The following is a 16,277-nucleotide window of genomic DNA, read 5'->3' as shown; positions in this document are numbered from 1 at the left end:
GATGGAACTCCTGGGCTGCAGTCTGTGCTGGCTGCTCCTTGTCCTGGTGTTGAGCACCACCAAACAGAGCCCGGCCCCCTCCCCTGCCTTTCCCTTCAGATCTCCATCAGCACCACTCAGATCCCTCAGCCTTCTCTCCTCCACGTGCACAGCCCAGGGCTCTCAGCCTGCCCCATCAGGAGGTGCTCCAGGCCCCACCACCCCACAGCTGGGCTCCCTCCAGCAGTTCCCATCCATCTGGACCCAGGCCTCCCCGCACTGTGCGCAGCGCTCCTGCTGTGCCCCAGGGCAGAGCAGAACACACTGCAGCCCCAGCCCTCAGCCAAACTCCGCACACACATCAGCCCCTATCACTGCCCAGCCAGCATCCACCTCCCCACAGCTTCCCAGCAGGGACCTCAGAGCAGACGGGGGCTGAGTGAGCTTCTCCACAGCCATTTATGTTGCTGTCATTTCCTGTGAGAGTGGTGAGGTGCTGGAACAGCTGCCCAGAGAGGCTGTGGATGCCCCGTCCATCCCTGAGGTGTTCAAGGCCAGGTTGGATGGGGCCCTGGGCAGCCTGGGCTGCTGTGAAATGTGGAGGTTGGTGGCCCTGCATTGGTGGGGGGTTGGAGCTTCGTGATCCTTGAGGTCCCTTCCAACCCAGGCCATTCTATGATTCTGTGATTTCCAACATGCACAGTGCCCTGTGCTGCTGCTGTACCCTGCTGTACCCATCCTGCAGTGTTCCCAGCCCCCAAAGCCCCCCGGCACATCCCCAGCCGTGGATCAGGCAGTGGCAGCACAGAGAAGGGCCATCCTGCAGTGCAGGAGGAAGGACAGCACACAGCCTCCAGCATGAGCTTATTGGAAGCAGATCTGCAGTAAGAGCGTTGCTGGGAGCTGGCAGGTCCTCAGAGCTGATGGAACAACCAGAAAGCATCCCAGCGCAAAGGAACACGAGTGTGGTGAGAGCCACATTTGGAGAGCTGGCCGGGCTCCTTGCTGCGCTCAGACACGAGACGCTGTGCACATGGAGAGTGCCAATTAGGTCACGTTAATGAGGATAAATAGGAAAGAGTGGCATCAGCCCATGGCTGAGCTCAGGAGAGCTACGACGAAGAAGAGAGAGCAAGGAGTAAAGGCAGGGTTCATTCTCACATATGAGTAGCAGATGAAATAACATGGCACACTGCTCTGCCCGGCGGCACCGCGCAGCCAGGAGGGGCGGTCGGCACCACAAGCGGCACTGCACCAAAACTCCCAAACTTTGGGTTATGAAACAGCAACATCAGACTGTGATGGACTTCACCCTGCAACACTCATCGGCTGCAGGACCGCAGAGCAGCCCAGAGCTCACAGCTCATGGGGAGGGAACTGCACCCACCTCCCAGAGCGCAGCAAAGGGCAAACCTATTGCAGGCTGAGACGGACGCTGATCAGAGAACCACACTGCAGGTGTTTAGCAGAGATAACTGCACACATTGAAGGAGCATCAGGACCCCAGTGGGATGAAACCCCCCGGGATGGCTGTGAGGCTGCACTGCCAGCGCTCCCCGGAGCAGCACTGCCAGCTGCCCCCAGCCCTGCCGCCGCCTCCTCCTCTCTCTTCGCACTGCTCCTGGCCTCATGTGTTCATTTCATCTCTGCTCTGCCAATGACTCAGTTCTGCCATTCTGTTCCCAGAGTGTCTCTGCCCAAAGCCAAACCTCGCCTGCTCCCCTCCAGCACTCCAGCAGCGTGTCCAAACTGCAGCCCAGAGCCACGCATGGAGCTGCCAGGACCACGCATGGAGCCCCAGCCCGCGCTGCACAGCTGTGGTCCTCCTTCACTGCACACAAACCGCAGCTGCCTGCCCTCACCCCATACCCACCCCATCCTGCGGCCGACTCCTCTCCCCCCCACCTGTGGCACAGATCCCCACTTCCCAGCTGCTCAGTTCCAAGCGCTCCCCCATTTGTGTTCTCCCAGTTGTGACTGGTGCCAGAACAGAGCTCTTGTAACAACCTGAAATCCGCTCTGCCACCCCCTGTGTGACCCAATCCAGGTGCTCCTGCTCCTGCAGGGAGATGGGATGGATGATCCTCAGAGGTCCCTTCCAATCCCTGGCGTTCTGTGATTATCTGAGTGGTTAAAACAGGGTTAATGAAGGCCAGGACTCACTGCTGGGTAACAACGACCCGAAGCGGGCAGAAAACAACAGCAGGATGCAGGTGGGCAATGGCCGCAGTGCTGCGCAGGACCAACAGCCCGTGGCGCCTGCAGCACAGCCAGGGTGTGAGATGGAGCTGAGCGGATCACACAGACCCTGCAGGACTCCAGGAGCAGGCTTCCACCACAGCCCTGCAGCACGTGGTGACGGAGAGGATTTCATCACACGCAGATTACCAGGGAGGAACCATCCCAGACGTCCCCTCAGGCTGCAGCTTCCCGTGACTCACAGCACCAGAGGCTGCAGAGCCGCCATGCAGCCCCCGGCACAGAGCCTGCAATCAGAGCAGCTCCGGGCTGAGCAGCTCCTCTGTGCAGCTCCTCTGTGCAGCACCTCTGCTCTGCTCTGCTCTGCCCGGCTGCTGCACCAACTTCCTTTCAGCAGGAAGGCGTGCTGTGAAATGACGGGGAATTTGATCCTTCCTGCCCTGGAAGTCTCCATGGCATCAGCACGGCACTCACAGCACCCACCTGGATCTGCACGCCCAGCAATGCCCAGAGCATCACAAGGGTAGGCAGACGGAATGGAAGCTCTGGCCACGTTCATTCACCACCAGCAGAAATAGCCCAGCCGTGCTGCGTTCCCTCCTGCAGCTGCTGAGCGGGAGGCTCCGACTCGCCAAGTCCTGGAGGAGGGATTTCAGAACCAGACACCGAAGTAGGAAGGTGAGATCACGAACAGAAACAGCTCTGCTGCTTCCCAGCAAGGGATGCAACTGAAGCACAACGGTGCCAGCGGGGGCTGAGAGCTCTGAGCAGCATGAGTTGCACGGCAGCTCCTACCTCTCCATTTCTAGCAGTTCTGCCTGCACACAGAATCACAGAACCATGGAACGGCCTGGGTTGCAAAGGCCCACAACACTCATCAGGTTCCAACACCCTGCTGTGTGCAGGTCACCAACCAGCAGCCCAGGCTGCCCAGAGCCACATCCAGCCTGGCCCTGAATGCCTCACATCGAGCCCTCTGCACAGCACTCCTTCCCTGAGCTCGCTGGCACTGCCCACAGCTCCTTCCCTCACCGCCAGCTGTGATCGCAGATCAGCACAGCAGACACTGCCCACCCCTGGCTCAGTGGCAGACAGCCGTGCTCCCTCTGCCCTGCACTGCCAGCCCGGGTTGGGCACAGCCTTCCTCCCCCCCGCCCAACTCCAGAGCATGGCACTGCCCACGGCTCTCAGAGATCAGGCCTGCAGCCAGGAGGCATCCTGCAACAGAATCACAGAATGGCCCGGGTTGGAAGGGACCTCAAAGATCACGAATCTGCAACCCTGCAGTGGCACAGTAAGAGCTGTGAGCTGTCTGTCACCGCCACAAATCAGCCACACTGGGTAAAAATGGCCCGTTCTGCCCTCCCACCCATCCCTGCCTGTGTGTCACCACCTCCTCGCTCAGCCCACGTGGTGCTGGTGCAGTGAGTGACTGCCTCCTGATCAGCCCAAGTGGGAGAGCTGGGTCTGACCATGGGCCACACTGCAGCAGAACACAGCACTCAGTGCTGCCGTGCTCCGTCATGCTCTGCTGTGCTCTGCCATGCTCTGCCATGCTCTGCTGGGCTCTGCCATGCTCTGCCATGCTCTGCTGTGCTCTGCCATGCTCAGCCATGCTCTGCTGGGCTCTGCCATGCTCAGCCATGCTCTGCTGTGCTGTGCTCTGCCAGGCTCACAGCACCGTGAGGTTGCAGCACAGCCCTTGCTGCCCCAGCACATAGCTCTGCATGCCACGGCTCCATCCACCATGCCAGCATCCCTCAGCCCTGCCCCCGCTGTATCCCACCCCCCCACCTCACTGCTGCCACTGCCTCCCAGCTCCATCAATCACAGTGCTGAGCAGCATCCTCTGCTTCTCCAACTCCCATCCTCATCCTGTGCTGGGAGCTGAGGTGAGAACCACCCCCACGTGTGCACAGCATCCCCAGCACAGTGCTGGGTGGGTGAGGAGCCCCATCCCGCTCCGGCCCCGCTGCTCCCACCCGATCCAGCTCCATCGTTCTGCAGCCAGCGCTCCCCATGCTCAGACAGCTCAGGGAGTCCACAGGTGCACAGAGGGGCACAGCAGGCAGGATGCAGCTGGCTCAGCAATGCCTCCCCTGAGCTGCCCCGCGCGCACTGCGCGGCCCCATTGGCACGGCCACATCGCCGGGCACTGCCAGGTGCTGCACAAAGGGCTGGGGCTGCACGACTTCTGCTGGAACTGAGCAAAGTGACCATGTCCAACCGGTGTCACCCATCAGAGAGAGGCAGGAAGAGACGCCATCCATTGGTCCCAGAGGCTTCAGGCACAAAGACACCGAAGGAGCACATCCTGTCACACTGGCAGCTCTCAGAGATGTGCACTGGGTACTGATGACCCACAGTGAGATGGACAGAACTCCTACAATAAGCAGCCCCACATCACAACTGCATCTCAGCTGCACGCCCTACATGGACCCACCTGGGACAGCAAGGCTCCAGCAAGGCAGGGGCTGCACCACCGCACCGTGCTGTGCTTCATTTTGCTGTATGCAGACACACAAATCCCAAACACAGCCCTGCAGTCTGCAGTGCAGTGAGGGAAGAGCCCAGGAGGGGAGAGCTTTCTGCCGACCCCTGGCGCTGCCCAAACGTGGTCAGCAGCCACGAGCACCACCGGGGCTCAGCCATAGGGACACAGCTGGGCCCATCACCCCGTGTGCTCACCAAGACCCGGCCCACACCTCCCTCCCTTCCACAAAGGAAGGAACTGCCCACAAACAGAACCAGGAGAGCAGGAAGAAGTTTGGCCAATTCCAGCACTTGGCACTGCAGATGTGAGCAGCGCTGTAAGCAACACATCCAAAGAGCACAGAGCAGTCACTGCAAGCCTGAGCAAGGAAAGCAAACAGCAGCCAGCAATTCCAGCACGGAGCACAGAGCCGGGGCTCAGAACCACCTCCCTTCTGTACCGCATCTCCATCACAGCCCCTGGTGTGCCGTGAGCCACCAGCAACGCCATCCAGCTCTTCTCCAGACTGCAGCACACACCGCACTCATAGCCCCGTTGGTGCCACCAATGGCCACCTGCTCAGGGCAGGCTGGGTTCAGGGCAGGCTGGGCTCTCGGCATCCTCCAGCAGCAGCGCGCAGTGCGGGATGTGAGGTTGCTAAGAGACGCAGCGCGGCGCGCGCATCTCCGGCCCACCAATGTTTACATCCTGAAGGACAGCCGGGGGAAGGGGGCTGGGGGGCCCTTCGTGTCCCCTCCCCTGACCCCACGTCCCGCCTCCAGCCCGGAATGGCGCCCATCGCGCCCACCCCCCGCGTGCCGCTCACCGCCGGCCTCTGCGGCAGAACCTCACGGAGCGCTCACAGAGCCGGGAGAGCCCCCCGAGCCCCCCCCGCTTCGATCGGTTTTCCATCTCCGCACGCCGAGCCCTTTGTTCCCGCGCCGCGGGACGGACCGAACCCATCCCGGGACCGGCGCGCCCTCAGCCCGTCCGTCCCGCGGATCTCCCCCAGCTCCCCTCCCCCCGTCCCCGGCCCAAAACGGACTCGGCCGCCGGGACACCGCGGCGCCGGGTCGGGGCCGCCGCATCCCGCGCGCCGCCCCGCAGCCCCGCGCCGGGACGGCGGCGGTTCGGTTCGGGGCCCCCCCGGCACGGCCGCTCCGGAGCTCCGGCACGAGGGCGACCCGCGACCTTCCGGGCCGAGCCGACACGTGCGGGCGGCGCCCGGCCCCCCCCGCCCCGCCCGCCCGTCCTTCGGCCGTTCCGCCGCAGCGCTGCGCATCGCCGGCGCTCCCCGCCCGCAGCGCCCCGCCGGACGCGCGGCCCGACCCGCGCAGCGCCGCCCCGCAGCCCCGCAGCCCCGCAGCCCCGCAGCCCCGCACCGCCCCCGCGGGCCGCAGTGCCGGGGGCGGCCGCTGCCGCAGGGCCCGGGCGCAGTGCGGTGGGACAAAGGGCGGCGCGGCGCGGCTCGGCCCGGCTCGGTTCGGTCCGCTCACCCTCGATGGAGATGACGTGCTCGCGGATCTGGCTCTGCAGCGCCAGGTCCTCCACGCGCTCGATGAGGTCGTAGATGGCGTAGATGTTGGGGTGCACCGACTCGAAGCGGCCGATCTCCGCGCGGATGGCGGCCGAGTTGGACAGCCCGAACTGCGGCGGCGGCGGCCCGCCGGGCTGCGGGCCCGACGGTCCGGGCACCGGCACCGGCACCGGCACGGGGCCGCCGGGCGCCGCCAGGCTCTGCTGCTGCGGGCTCTGCCCGGCGCCGCCCGCGAAGTTCATGGCGGCGGCGGCGGCGGCGGTCAGCGCGGGGCCGCCGGGATCCGCTGCATGGCCGCGCGGGGCGCGCTCTGCCGGGATGCGGCTCTCGGCCGCCCCCGCCGCTCCGCTCCGCTCCGCTCCCCGCCGGCAGCGCCCGCGTCACGCACCGCCCCCGCCTCGCGCGTCAGCGCCGTGCGGAGCGGCCCCGGGGCGGGGCGGGGAGGGGGCGGCGGGGGCCGGGCCGGGCCGGGGGGTGCGGAGCCCCGCGATGTCCCGTGGCCTCGGGATGGCCCCGCCGCCCCCGCCGCGTCCCCACGATGCCGCACGGCGCCGCGCGGTCCCGGTGTTCCCGCTATGGGCCGGATCCTGCCCGGCCTGCGCCGGGTTGCCCGAGGAGATTGTGGATGCCCCATCCCCGCGGGCATCCGAGGCCAGGCTGGATGTGGCTCTGGGCAGCCTGGGCTGCTGGTTGGCGACCTGCACATAGCAGGGGTTGGAACCGAATGAGCACTGTGCTCCTTCGCAACCCAGACCGTTCTGTGATTCTATGCGGGCCGAGGGAACCGGGCCCTGCCGAGCCAGGACCCCCACGGGGCTGCGCCACGCGGTGCTCAGGGGAGCGGATCTGAGGGTGGGAAAAACTGCTGTGCGAAACAGCTGGGAGAGAGGGGGTGAGAAAACGCGGAGGGAGAATCCCACAGCCCCCGAGGTCGGTGCAAGAGGGGCTCCGGGCGCAGAGCAGCAGCTGCCCGCGGCCCGGGGGGGGGCTGTGGTGGAGCGGTCCGCCCCCCACAGCCGTGGCGCAGTGCTGGGGCAGCGCCCCAAGGGGAGCCCCGCGGTACGGAGTTGTGCTGGGCAGCGCCCCCTGTGATCTTCTGACCTCGGCCGGTCTCCCATCTCAGCCCATCGCCCCCTCCCACCGCCTTCCCCACCCCCCAGGAGGGGCGGTTTGGGGCGCTCTGTTTGGGTGTCAGGGTGACTGCGGGACGACCCCCCGCAACCCCTCTGCCTCCCTCTTTTGGTCTCTGTGAGTTCCTCCAGAGCTCCGCAGACCTGCAGTGAGGCTGAAGATGGGGCCCTTCGGGGTCCCTCTGGTCCCCCCCAGCCCCAGCAGGGCCCCCAGATCAGAGTGGGGTGGGAGCTCCCCAAGGAGGGCAGCCCACAGCTGCTGTCCCCGTGCAGGGCTGCGCAGCACACGGCACAGCGACGTTTCCTCCCCATCCCTGCCCACCGTGAGCAGTTATTTAGAAAACAATAAAGCCTTTTCTGAGGGTCATGATGAAAGCTTTCAGAGCCCCACGTGCACTGGGCTGTGCTGACGGGCAGCCTCACCTGTGTGTGTTTGTGCTTTCAGAGCCCTCTCCGCGGATCTGAGTCACTATTCTGTTTACAAAAGCCTCTGACTCTTCCCAGCGTTGCATTTAACCCTGCCTGCTCCTCGCTGCATTGCCTGTTGATGTATTTGCTCCAGATGTGAGCCACTGTCACAGCCACTGGAGCTCCGTGTGCAGGTCCTGTGCTCCCAAGGCTGCAGAGCTGAGGCAGCAGCTTTGCTCTTTGTTTGTAACTCATAGAATCACAGAATCACAGAATGGCTTGGGTTGGAAGGGACCTCAAGGATCACGAAGCTCCAACCCCCACCAATGCAGGGCCACCAACCTCCACATTTCACAGCAGCCCAGGCTGCCCAGGGCCCCATCCAACCTGGCCTTGAACACCTCCAGGGATGGACAGGGCACCCACAATCCCCCCAGGCAGCTGTTCCAGCCCTCACCACTCTCATAGGAAAGAACTTCCCCTTGACATCCAACCCAAATCCTCCCTTCCCCAGCTTCAAACCATTTCCCCTTGTCCTGCTGTTATCTACCCTTTCCAAGAATTGATTCCCCTCCTGTCTGTAGGTTCCCTTTGGGTACTGGAACGCAGCCCCCTCCTCCCCAGACTGAACAAGCCCAGCTCCTCCAGCCCCCAGCTCCCCTCAGGGGAGGTGCTCCAGCCCTACGTAGACAAGTGCACACATACATCGGCATCAGTTCTTTGCTTTTCTTTGTTGGAGAAATTAATGCTCCTACAGCAGCTGCCCCCACCCCTGGGCAGCTGTGCCGATGCCTGACTGCTCTCCAGGGAAGAAATTGCTCCCAGTACCCGACCTGACCCCCCCCGGGCTCAGTGTGAGGCCACCCTCTCTTGTCCTCCATCATGTTGGCAGATGCACGTTTCCCCAGAAGAGCTGCTGTCAGCCTCCTGCTCTGCACCTTGGAGGTGCCAGGTGATCTCCAACCCAACTGTGCTATAGTTCTATGATCTTTGGGACTTTTGCAACCCAACCAGCCTATGGCTCTATGACCTGTAAGGTCCCTTCCAACCCAACCATTCAGTCATTCTATGGTTCAAAGTCCTGATTTACAAACCAGAAGCAGAATCAACCAGAAGAGGAACACAGCTCAATGCTGCGCCACCATCCCTCAATGCTTTCCCAATGCCTTCAGTTTCCCGTGTCACTTTCCTGCTCAGTACTTTCTGCTTCCACACATTCTCATGCTCAGTACTTTCTGCTTCCAGTTAGTCCCTGCCTGTGCTGAAGGACCGTTAGGATGTGGCCCTGGGGGATGCGGTCAGTGGACATGGTGGGGGTGGGCTGGGAGTGGGCATGGGGATCTCAGACATCTCCAACCTTAATGCTTCTGTGAGTCCATGGTTTGCACTGCTGGACGTGCTGCCCTGCCCTGTGCTGCCCTGGGGTGCTGGCTGTGCAAATCCCTGTGGGGCCCAGCAGGATCAGAACCGGTCCGGTGGGGCCGTCACAAGCGGTGGAAGCACCCAGGGCAGCACCGCCTCCAGCTCTGCTCTGCTGGATCCCAGCTCTCATGGTGAGAATTCGGATTCAGTTCAAACACTCCTGCAGAACTCTGGTTTTCCTCCGTGTGCTTTGCATCGCCCTCAGCATGGAGATGCTGACAGCTGTGCTGCAGGCGGGTTCCCATGGATGGAAGCCCAGGAAGGAGCAGGAGAGCCCCACGGTGGGGCAGATGCCACAGCAGAGCTGGTGAGCACCAGTGTCTGTATGGGAATGCTGAGCTGAGGATGAAGCTGCAGCTTGTTGCCGGCATTGCTGTGCTCTGCTCAGTGAGAGCAAGAACAGGGGAGAGCTGGACCAGGCCACTCATTGTGAGGGATCCTTTCCAAAAGCAGTGGACTCACAGCAGGACGGGCAGCAGCAGTGCTGGGACCTCGTGGTGCTGCAGCACACACACAGGGCTGCATCCTTGCGGGGCGATGAGTGGTGGTGGTCCCTGCAGGCAGCCCGCCGGCCCCGGGAGGCTGCAGGGTGAGGTGAGGAGAGCGGGGCAGGGGAAGTGATGCTGGCTGCTGAGCAGCCCTGAGCCACAGGTCCTGGCGCTGACCTGCAGATGTGCACGGCCAGGTGCTGCTGTCCCTGCTCACACTGCTGCGTCTCCAAAGCGTCCTGCTCACGTGCAGCCGCTCCTCACCGCCTTCCCAGCAGATGACGGCCGTTATCTGATGGAGCCGCCCCCAGCGGTCACAGCAGCTAAGTGGCCTTCCCAGCCATGGGAACAACGCTTCACCAACACTACGTCCCTTATCAGGGCCTGGCATCGCTGCCCACTGCCCGGCATGGAGCAATGTGAAGCAGGGGAGGCTCCATGCCACAGCAGCACCGCAGCTCCGCACCCACCGCTGGCTGTGCTCAGTCCCCACTGCTGATGCTGCCAGCACAAGGATGATTCATGCGCTGCTTTTTGTGTCAGCAGGATCAGAGCTCTTCTATTTACATCTTGCAGCAACCCTGCAAGCAATGGGATCAGCAAAGAGAGCGTTTGGGAGAGGAGTGCTCACAGTTCGAGCACTGCTCAGCGCAATGACACCAAGAGCAGCAATGCTGGAGGTGAGAACACCACAACCCTGTAACAAAGCAGGGAGGGAGAAACCACAGTGGTGCAGAGTTGGTAACCCCCATGAAAAGCACATTGGTGTCACCCCACAGCGCATCCCACGCCCAGCATTGACCTCCATCTCAGGGCTGCTCCCAGGGACGCTCCCCAAAATGTGCCACCCCGGGGCAGTGCATGGCACGTGGATGGGGGGCCCTGATTCGGGTGCCCTGGGCTGCCCTGAGGGGGCAATGAGCAGTGGGTGGTGGTGGTGGAATGGACCCCGTTGCCCCCCCAGGTGTGCAGGTGAGGTTTGTCACCTCCTGCACGGCGAGGGCTGCACCCACTGCTCCTGGAGCTGACAGCCACCGCAGTGCCAGAGCCTGAGTCACCGTGTGCCCCACGCAGCCACGTGCTGCTGTTATTGTGAGGCCATGGCTGAAGCTGAGCAAGTCAGAGAACTTTGGAGCTCTCTGCTCACGTCAAACAGAGCAGCAGGGGCTCAGCACCACAAGCCGGGGCGGGGGCTGCGTGCACCTACTGTGCACCTACTGTGCTCCTGGGCACAGCCGGGCTGTGCTGAACGGGTGTGGGAACGCCATCACTGGCAGCAAACCAGCATCAGAGCTCAGTGCCAGCCTGAAGCACGGCACCACAAAGTGAGACACCAGAGGCAAAGATGGGGGAACCCGCAGCTCAGGTTAGGGATGTGGAGGTGGGGACCCAGTGCAGAGTGGGCAGTGGGCTCAAACCTGCAGCACCCCTGGTCTGCGGGAGGCACCGGCCCATGGCAGATGGGCACTGAGGTCCCTTCCAACACAGCCGTGCTGTGGTCCTGTGATCCCAACCCACCCCAGGTGTGAAGGGGAGGGAGAAGGGCAGCGCCCAGCCCTGTGCAGAGCCTTAATTCCTCTGCATCTCCTAAATCCCACTAGGTAAGACAGTATCTGTGAGCCATTGTGGAATCACTACCAACAGATTCATGGATTTCACGGGAAAAAAAAGGAGTGGAATGATAAACAGCAATTATGGTGCAGACAGAGCAAACCAGAGCTCTTGGCAAGCCAGTCCCATCCAAGTAACATGTATTTAAATAGTCAGAAGCATTCATCTCCCTGGCAATGAGAGCTGCAGCCCTAAGCTGGAGAAGCGCAGGCTTTGCTCAAAACCCAGGCAGGGTTTGGGAGCTGCACGTTATGCAAACATGGTGCAGAGCTGCCCAGGATGGCTGCTGACACTGCAAGCAGGGATGGGTGCTGCAGCACTGCATGGGCACAGCGCAGGGTGGGCTCTGCACCCACAGCACCCAATGGAGGGGCTGCATGGGGAGGGGACACCACACCACGGAGCTGCGAATGGCACTCAGTGGGTGGCAGAGATCTGTGGCTGTGCAGCTTGTCAGGAGGGTTCAAGAAGGGGCAGTCCCAGCAAACATGCACATGGAGGGCAGAAAAAAAAATGAATCCAAAGGTTCCTCCTGGCTGGAGAACAAGAAGGACTCCAGCTGCTGTGGATCGCTGCACACACGGCCCAGCAGCGGGCTGCGCTGATCTGCAGGGAGGTTTCCTCTCATAACACCTCTCAGTCTGTGCAAATCAAAGCAGGAGCTTCTCCGGAATGTGGGATGTGACTGAATGGCAATTCAGCATCTCACTGCAGTGCCAACATCGTGCTGTGGGGCTGAGCTCTGCCCCCTCCCTGGGCCCACACAGCCCCTCCTGCCCCCATGGCTGCATATCCCTGCAGCCCAGACTCGACCCCACCAGCACCGGTGGCACGGATGTGTCCCCACCCCGGCACCCTCAGCACCTTGGTGCTGGCAATAGGGCTGCAGTTCTGTGAGACAGAGCAGTCTGCACAACAGCTCCCCGGGCTGCTCGGCTGGGGCTGATCCCAAAGCACAGACAGATGCACACCCAGCCGTGCACGCTGTCAGGCACACGGGCAGGAACAGAGCCACGCACACAGCCGTGCACAGCCTCGCTCAGCCCCCCCTGCTGCTGCACCCACCCTGCTGTCCATGGCTGCGTTACCCCGCTGGGGCCCTGGGAGCACTCAGCCCTCAAGGCAGAGCTTGGACACCTTTTGCTCTATTCTGCTACTGAGTTGTTCTTAGCAAACCATCTCTATTTGAGTTCCCCTCCACAGGTTCAGCAGATGCCTCCTTTCCATCCCGACCCCCCACTTCCCAGCTCTCCCCACACTCACAGACTGCAGGCAGTGCAGTCTCTGCTCCCATCTGCAGCCACCCACACTGCAGGGCTGCTCTCCCACCCGCGCCGCTTGCAGCCCTGCTCTGCTCTGCTGCTCCTCCGTGCAGCCCCCCCTCGGCTCCTCACTCCCATTGCTCCACTGCAGCCTCCTGGACCCTGCAGGGCTGCTGTTGTGCAGTGCTGACAGCACTTGGGGGTACCCACAGTGTCTGACCATACATCCTGCAGCGTCCAACCATACGTGACTCATTTCAGACAGGGGACACAGAGAGCGGCTCGGGGCCGTGGGCTGCGCCAGGGTTGCAGGGAAGCAAAGCCCAAATTCGGTGCATGTACAGCAAAAGCAGTGAGAGGAGCCCACGTTCTGGCAGAACAGATGGAGAGCTGAGCAGGGGGAACCACGGGGACCTGAGTGTGCTGCGGGGGGTGGAAATGATGATGTGCCCCCATGGATGGTGCTCATGGGGCACTGAGGGCAGCAGCTGGCTCTGCTCGGAGCTGACGGGGCTGTGCTATGGGATTTGGGAGCACCCCGAGACCTCTATGGGGGTCTGCGGCGTGTGGAGCTGCTCTGGGGTCCGCATGGGGCTGATGGGGATGGGGGACTTCGTTCCCAAAGGGCTTCAAAGGGCGCTGGGACAGGCTGCAGTGAGCGCTGCTCTCAGTGAGCAGCACCTGGAGGAGTGCTGAGAAATGAAAGGAGTTTTGCAGGAGCCATGCAGCACGGCGTGAGGGCTGCAGGGAGCGCCGCACAGCCAAGATGTAAAGAGCACAATCTGCTCAGCTCACCCAAAGGGAGACCGAGGGCGGCGGATTGCACTGCAGAACAGCTTTCACAGGAAAGTATTAAACAGTTCTTTAATCCAGGCAGAAAGACAGAAAAAGCCTCAACCGCTGCGAGCTGCAGCCAGACAAATCCGCACTGAGGATGAGACACCAAGTCTGATCAGGAGGTGATGAACTGCTGGATAAAGCATGTGAAATGTGAGCGGCCACAACAGCTCCAATGACTTTGTTCAGTCATGGCCTGTGGACTGCGCTGGCAGCTCCCTGTGCTCAGCTGCGTCTCCCCAGGACCCTGCTGCAAAAGGGCTCTGCCGTGCACACCCATTGCAGCGCCTTGCACACCCATTGCTGTGCCTCGCACACCCATTGCTGTGCTGTGCACACCCACTGCTGCGCCTTGCACACCCATCCCTGTGCCGTGCACATCCATCCCTGTGCCGTGCACACCCATCGCTGCGCCTTGCATTGGCACACGCAGCCCACGGAGGTCTCGCAGTCCCCTAGGACTACGTTTCCCAGCATGCCCGGTAGCGCTGAGCCGCGCATGCGCTGCAGCTCCCCTCTCCGAGCACTTCCTTTCGGTCCCCTGCCTCCCGGCAGCCCCCGCGTGCGGCACCGCAGGACTCTCTCTCCCAGCGTGCACCGCGGCTCTCCCAGCGTACACCGCGCGGGCGGAAGCGGAAGCGGCGGAACGCGGCGCGATGGCGGCCGGTGAGGGGGCCGGAGGCAGGGAGGGGGCGGGGCCGGGCGCGCCTCTGGGCGGCCGCGGCCCGGCGGGCTGACGGCGGCGCTCGGTGCCCGCAGGTCGGTAGTTGCCGCCATGGCGCTGATCGAAGGCGTGGGTGACGAAGTGACCGCGCTGTTCGCGCTGCTGCTGGCCGTCGCCGTGCTGGCCTTGGCCTGGGCCTCCACGCGCGCCCCCGAGCCCGTTCCGCCGCCTCTCGCCGCCGCGCCGCTGCCCGAGGAGGGCCCGAGCGCCGCCCCCGAGCCCGCCGCCCCGCACAAGGCCCCGGCCCCGGCTCCAGGCGGGGCGGGCCCCGATGGGGCGGGCGGAGCGGCGGCTGCGCTGCGGGCGCGGGGCGGCGCCGGGGCCCCCCAGCAGAGTGCGGACGGAGCGGCGGGGGGCGGCCCCGCGGAGCCCACCATGGTGCTACGCCTCAAATTCCTCAACGACACCGAGCGGCTGGCCAGGGTGCGGCCCGGGGATACCGTGGGGGCCCTCAAGAGGTGAGCGGCGGGCGGGGAGGGGGCGCCGTGCCGGGACGGTGTGGGGACGCAAGGCAGGGAGTGGGTGACGGTGCAGGGACACGGTGTGAGTGGTGAATGACACCAAGGAGACGGGGGGGTGAGCAGTAGGTGACAACCAGCGGGTCACAGGGTGAGCGGTGGATGAAAGCACAGGGGTGTGAGGTGAGTAGTAAGGGACACCATAGGGTCACAGAGGGAGCTGTGGGCGACAGCCTGGGGATGCAGGGTGAGCGATGGGTGACAGTGCAGAGGCATGAGGTGAGTGGTGGATGACACCTGGTGACATGGATCGTGTGGTGGGTGACAGCCTGGGGGCATGAGCAGAGCTGTAGGTTACAGGGCCTGGTGTGGGTGACACCACGGGGGCAGTCTGGGCACATGGAGTGAGCTGTAGGTGACGGTGTGGGGACACAGGATGACTTGTGGCTTGTGGGTAACAGTGTGAGAACACAGCGTGAGGTGTGGGTGAGAGTGCAGGGACATCAAGAGAACTGTGTGCGACAGCCTGAGGACATAGGGTTAGTTGTAGGTGACAGCAGGGGGCATGGAGTTTGCGGTAGGTGACACTCCTGGGGTTATGGGGAGAGCTGTGGGTGACGCTGCAGGGACACAGTACACGCTGTGGGTGGCACTGTGAGGACGTGGGAACGAGCAGTGGGTTACCCTGCTGGACGTGGTGCAGGAACAGCAGGTCTAGGCAGTCCCAGAGGTGGGCCTGGGATTGGTGTCATCTGCACATGATGTGATGTCCCCTGTCCCACAGGGCCTACTTCCCCGGGCAGGAGCAGCAGGTGCGGCTCATCTACCGGGGCCAGCTGCTGCATGACGATGCCCAGAGCCTGGCAGCCCTTCACCTGGCACCCAACAGCGTCCTGCACTGCCACATCTCCCAGCACAGCCCTGCCCCTGCGCCCGCCGGCCCCCGCGCCTCCGCCGACCCTGTGCACACCGCCCTCAACGTGGGCAGCCTGATGCTGCCGCTCTTCGTGCTGATGCTGGCCGTGCTCTGGTACTTCCAGCTGCAGTACCGCCACGTCTTCACCGCCACCGCCACCACCTTCCTGGCCGGCCTCACCCTGCTCTTCAGCTTCATGGCCTTCACCATGTACCGCAGATAGCGCTGCCCCGCACCCCGACTGGAACCACCCCCTGCTCTCGTGCTGCGGTGCTCGGGGTTCTGCTGCTGCTCCAGAACTCGAGGGGTGTTGGCTGCGTCCCGGTGCTTCAGGGGCCGCTTACAGCCGGCACGGAGTTGGCACAGCCCCGGTGCTGCCCTCAGCCCTCCAAAGGGCCGCGCTGCCCGGCACCGCTGGAAGCCCTCCACGCACGGGGCGAGGCACGGAGCTGCGCCGCAGGGCACCGAGCAGAAGGGGGGGACGCGGCGCCCCGTGAGCCGCCCGGTGCCTGCTGCCCGCGGCTGTGAGCCCTACGGGGGCCAGGGGGCTACCAGCCCGTGCTCAGGGCTGGCCCAGCCCTCGGTGCCGTGAGCATGTGCTCAGCCGTGCTTCTTTTAAGATTAAAAAGGAAGAAAACTGTGGATGCTCCAAACGCTGCTGCCTGTGTTCTGTGCGCGAGGAGGCGGGGGGAGCTGGGAGGAACGGAGGGGGGTGGAGGCGGGGCTTGGGTCGTTCGGCCCCGCTCTGACATGCGCACTGCGGCGGGGCGGGGCCCGCGCCTCGAGCCACGCGTCCCGCATGGCAGTAGTGCGCGTGCGCCCGGAGCGGCGGC

General features: G+C 63.6%; 2 protein-coding genes across 4 annotated transcripts in view; one reads left to right on the top strand and one right to left on the bottom strand.

Annotated features, from left to right (window-relative positions):
• The window catches only part of AGAP3 (ArfGAP with GTPase domain, ankyrin repeat and PH domain 3), a 79,592-nt gene extending 73,123 nt beyond the window's left edge, over positions 1–6,469 (bottom strand). The window contains exon 1 of one of the 2 annotated variants that reach the window (XM_031613823.2): positions 6,148–6,469. In XM_031613823.2, the coding sequence (XP_031469683.2) occupies positions 6,148–6,430 (283 nt within the window). In that variant the 5' untranslated portion in view covers positions 6,431–6,469. The remainder of the gene's footprint in view (positions 1–6,147) is intronic. The other variant, XM_031613827.2, reaches the window with a different exon arrangement.
• Positions 6,470–13,920: 7,451 nt separating this feature from the next.
• Positions 13,921–16,097, top strand: TMUB1 (transmembrane and ubiquitin like domain containing 1). Of its 2 annotated transcripts, XM_031613832.2 has the most exons (3): positions 13,921–14,012; positions 14,106–14,528; positions 15,313–16,097. In XM_031613832.2, exons 2-3 carry the CDS (start codon positions 14,122–14,124, stop codon positions 15,665–15,667), a joined length of 762 nt encoding a protein of 253 aa, XP_031469692.1. In that variant the 5' UTR covers positions 13,921–14,012; positions 14,106–14,121; the 3' UTR covers positions 15,668–16,097. The 2 variants fall into 2 exon arrangements, with proteins under 2 accessions (XP_031469692.1, XP_089999475.1); XM_090143349.1 differs by lacking the exon at positions 13,921–14,012 and having other exon boundaries at positions 14,021–14,528.
• The last annotated feature ends 180 nt before the right edge of the window (positions 16,098–16,277 follow it).

The sequence above is a fragment of the Phasianus colchicus genome, chromosome 6 (genome assembly GCF_987193195.1).
Source record: "Phasianus colchicus chromosome 6, bPhaCol1.hap1.1, whole genome shotgun sequence".
Classification (NCBI taxonomy): Eukaryota; Metazoa; Chordata; class Aves; order Galliformes; family Phasianidae; genus Phasianus; species Phasianus colchicus.
Note: the sequence above shows the minus strand (reverse complement) of the source record. Positions and strands in the feature narration are given on the sequence as shown.

Coding starts and splice junctions, on each gene's coding strand:
- TMUB1 (XM_031613832.2), top strand. CDS start 14,122: ATGGCGCTGATCGAAGGCGTGGGTGACGAAGTGACCGCGCTGTTCGCG. Junction 14,529..15,312: donor ACCGTGGGGGCCCTCAAGAG/GTGAGCGGCGGG, acceptor CCTGTCCCACAG/GGCCTACTTCCCCGGGCAGG.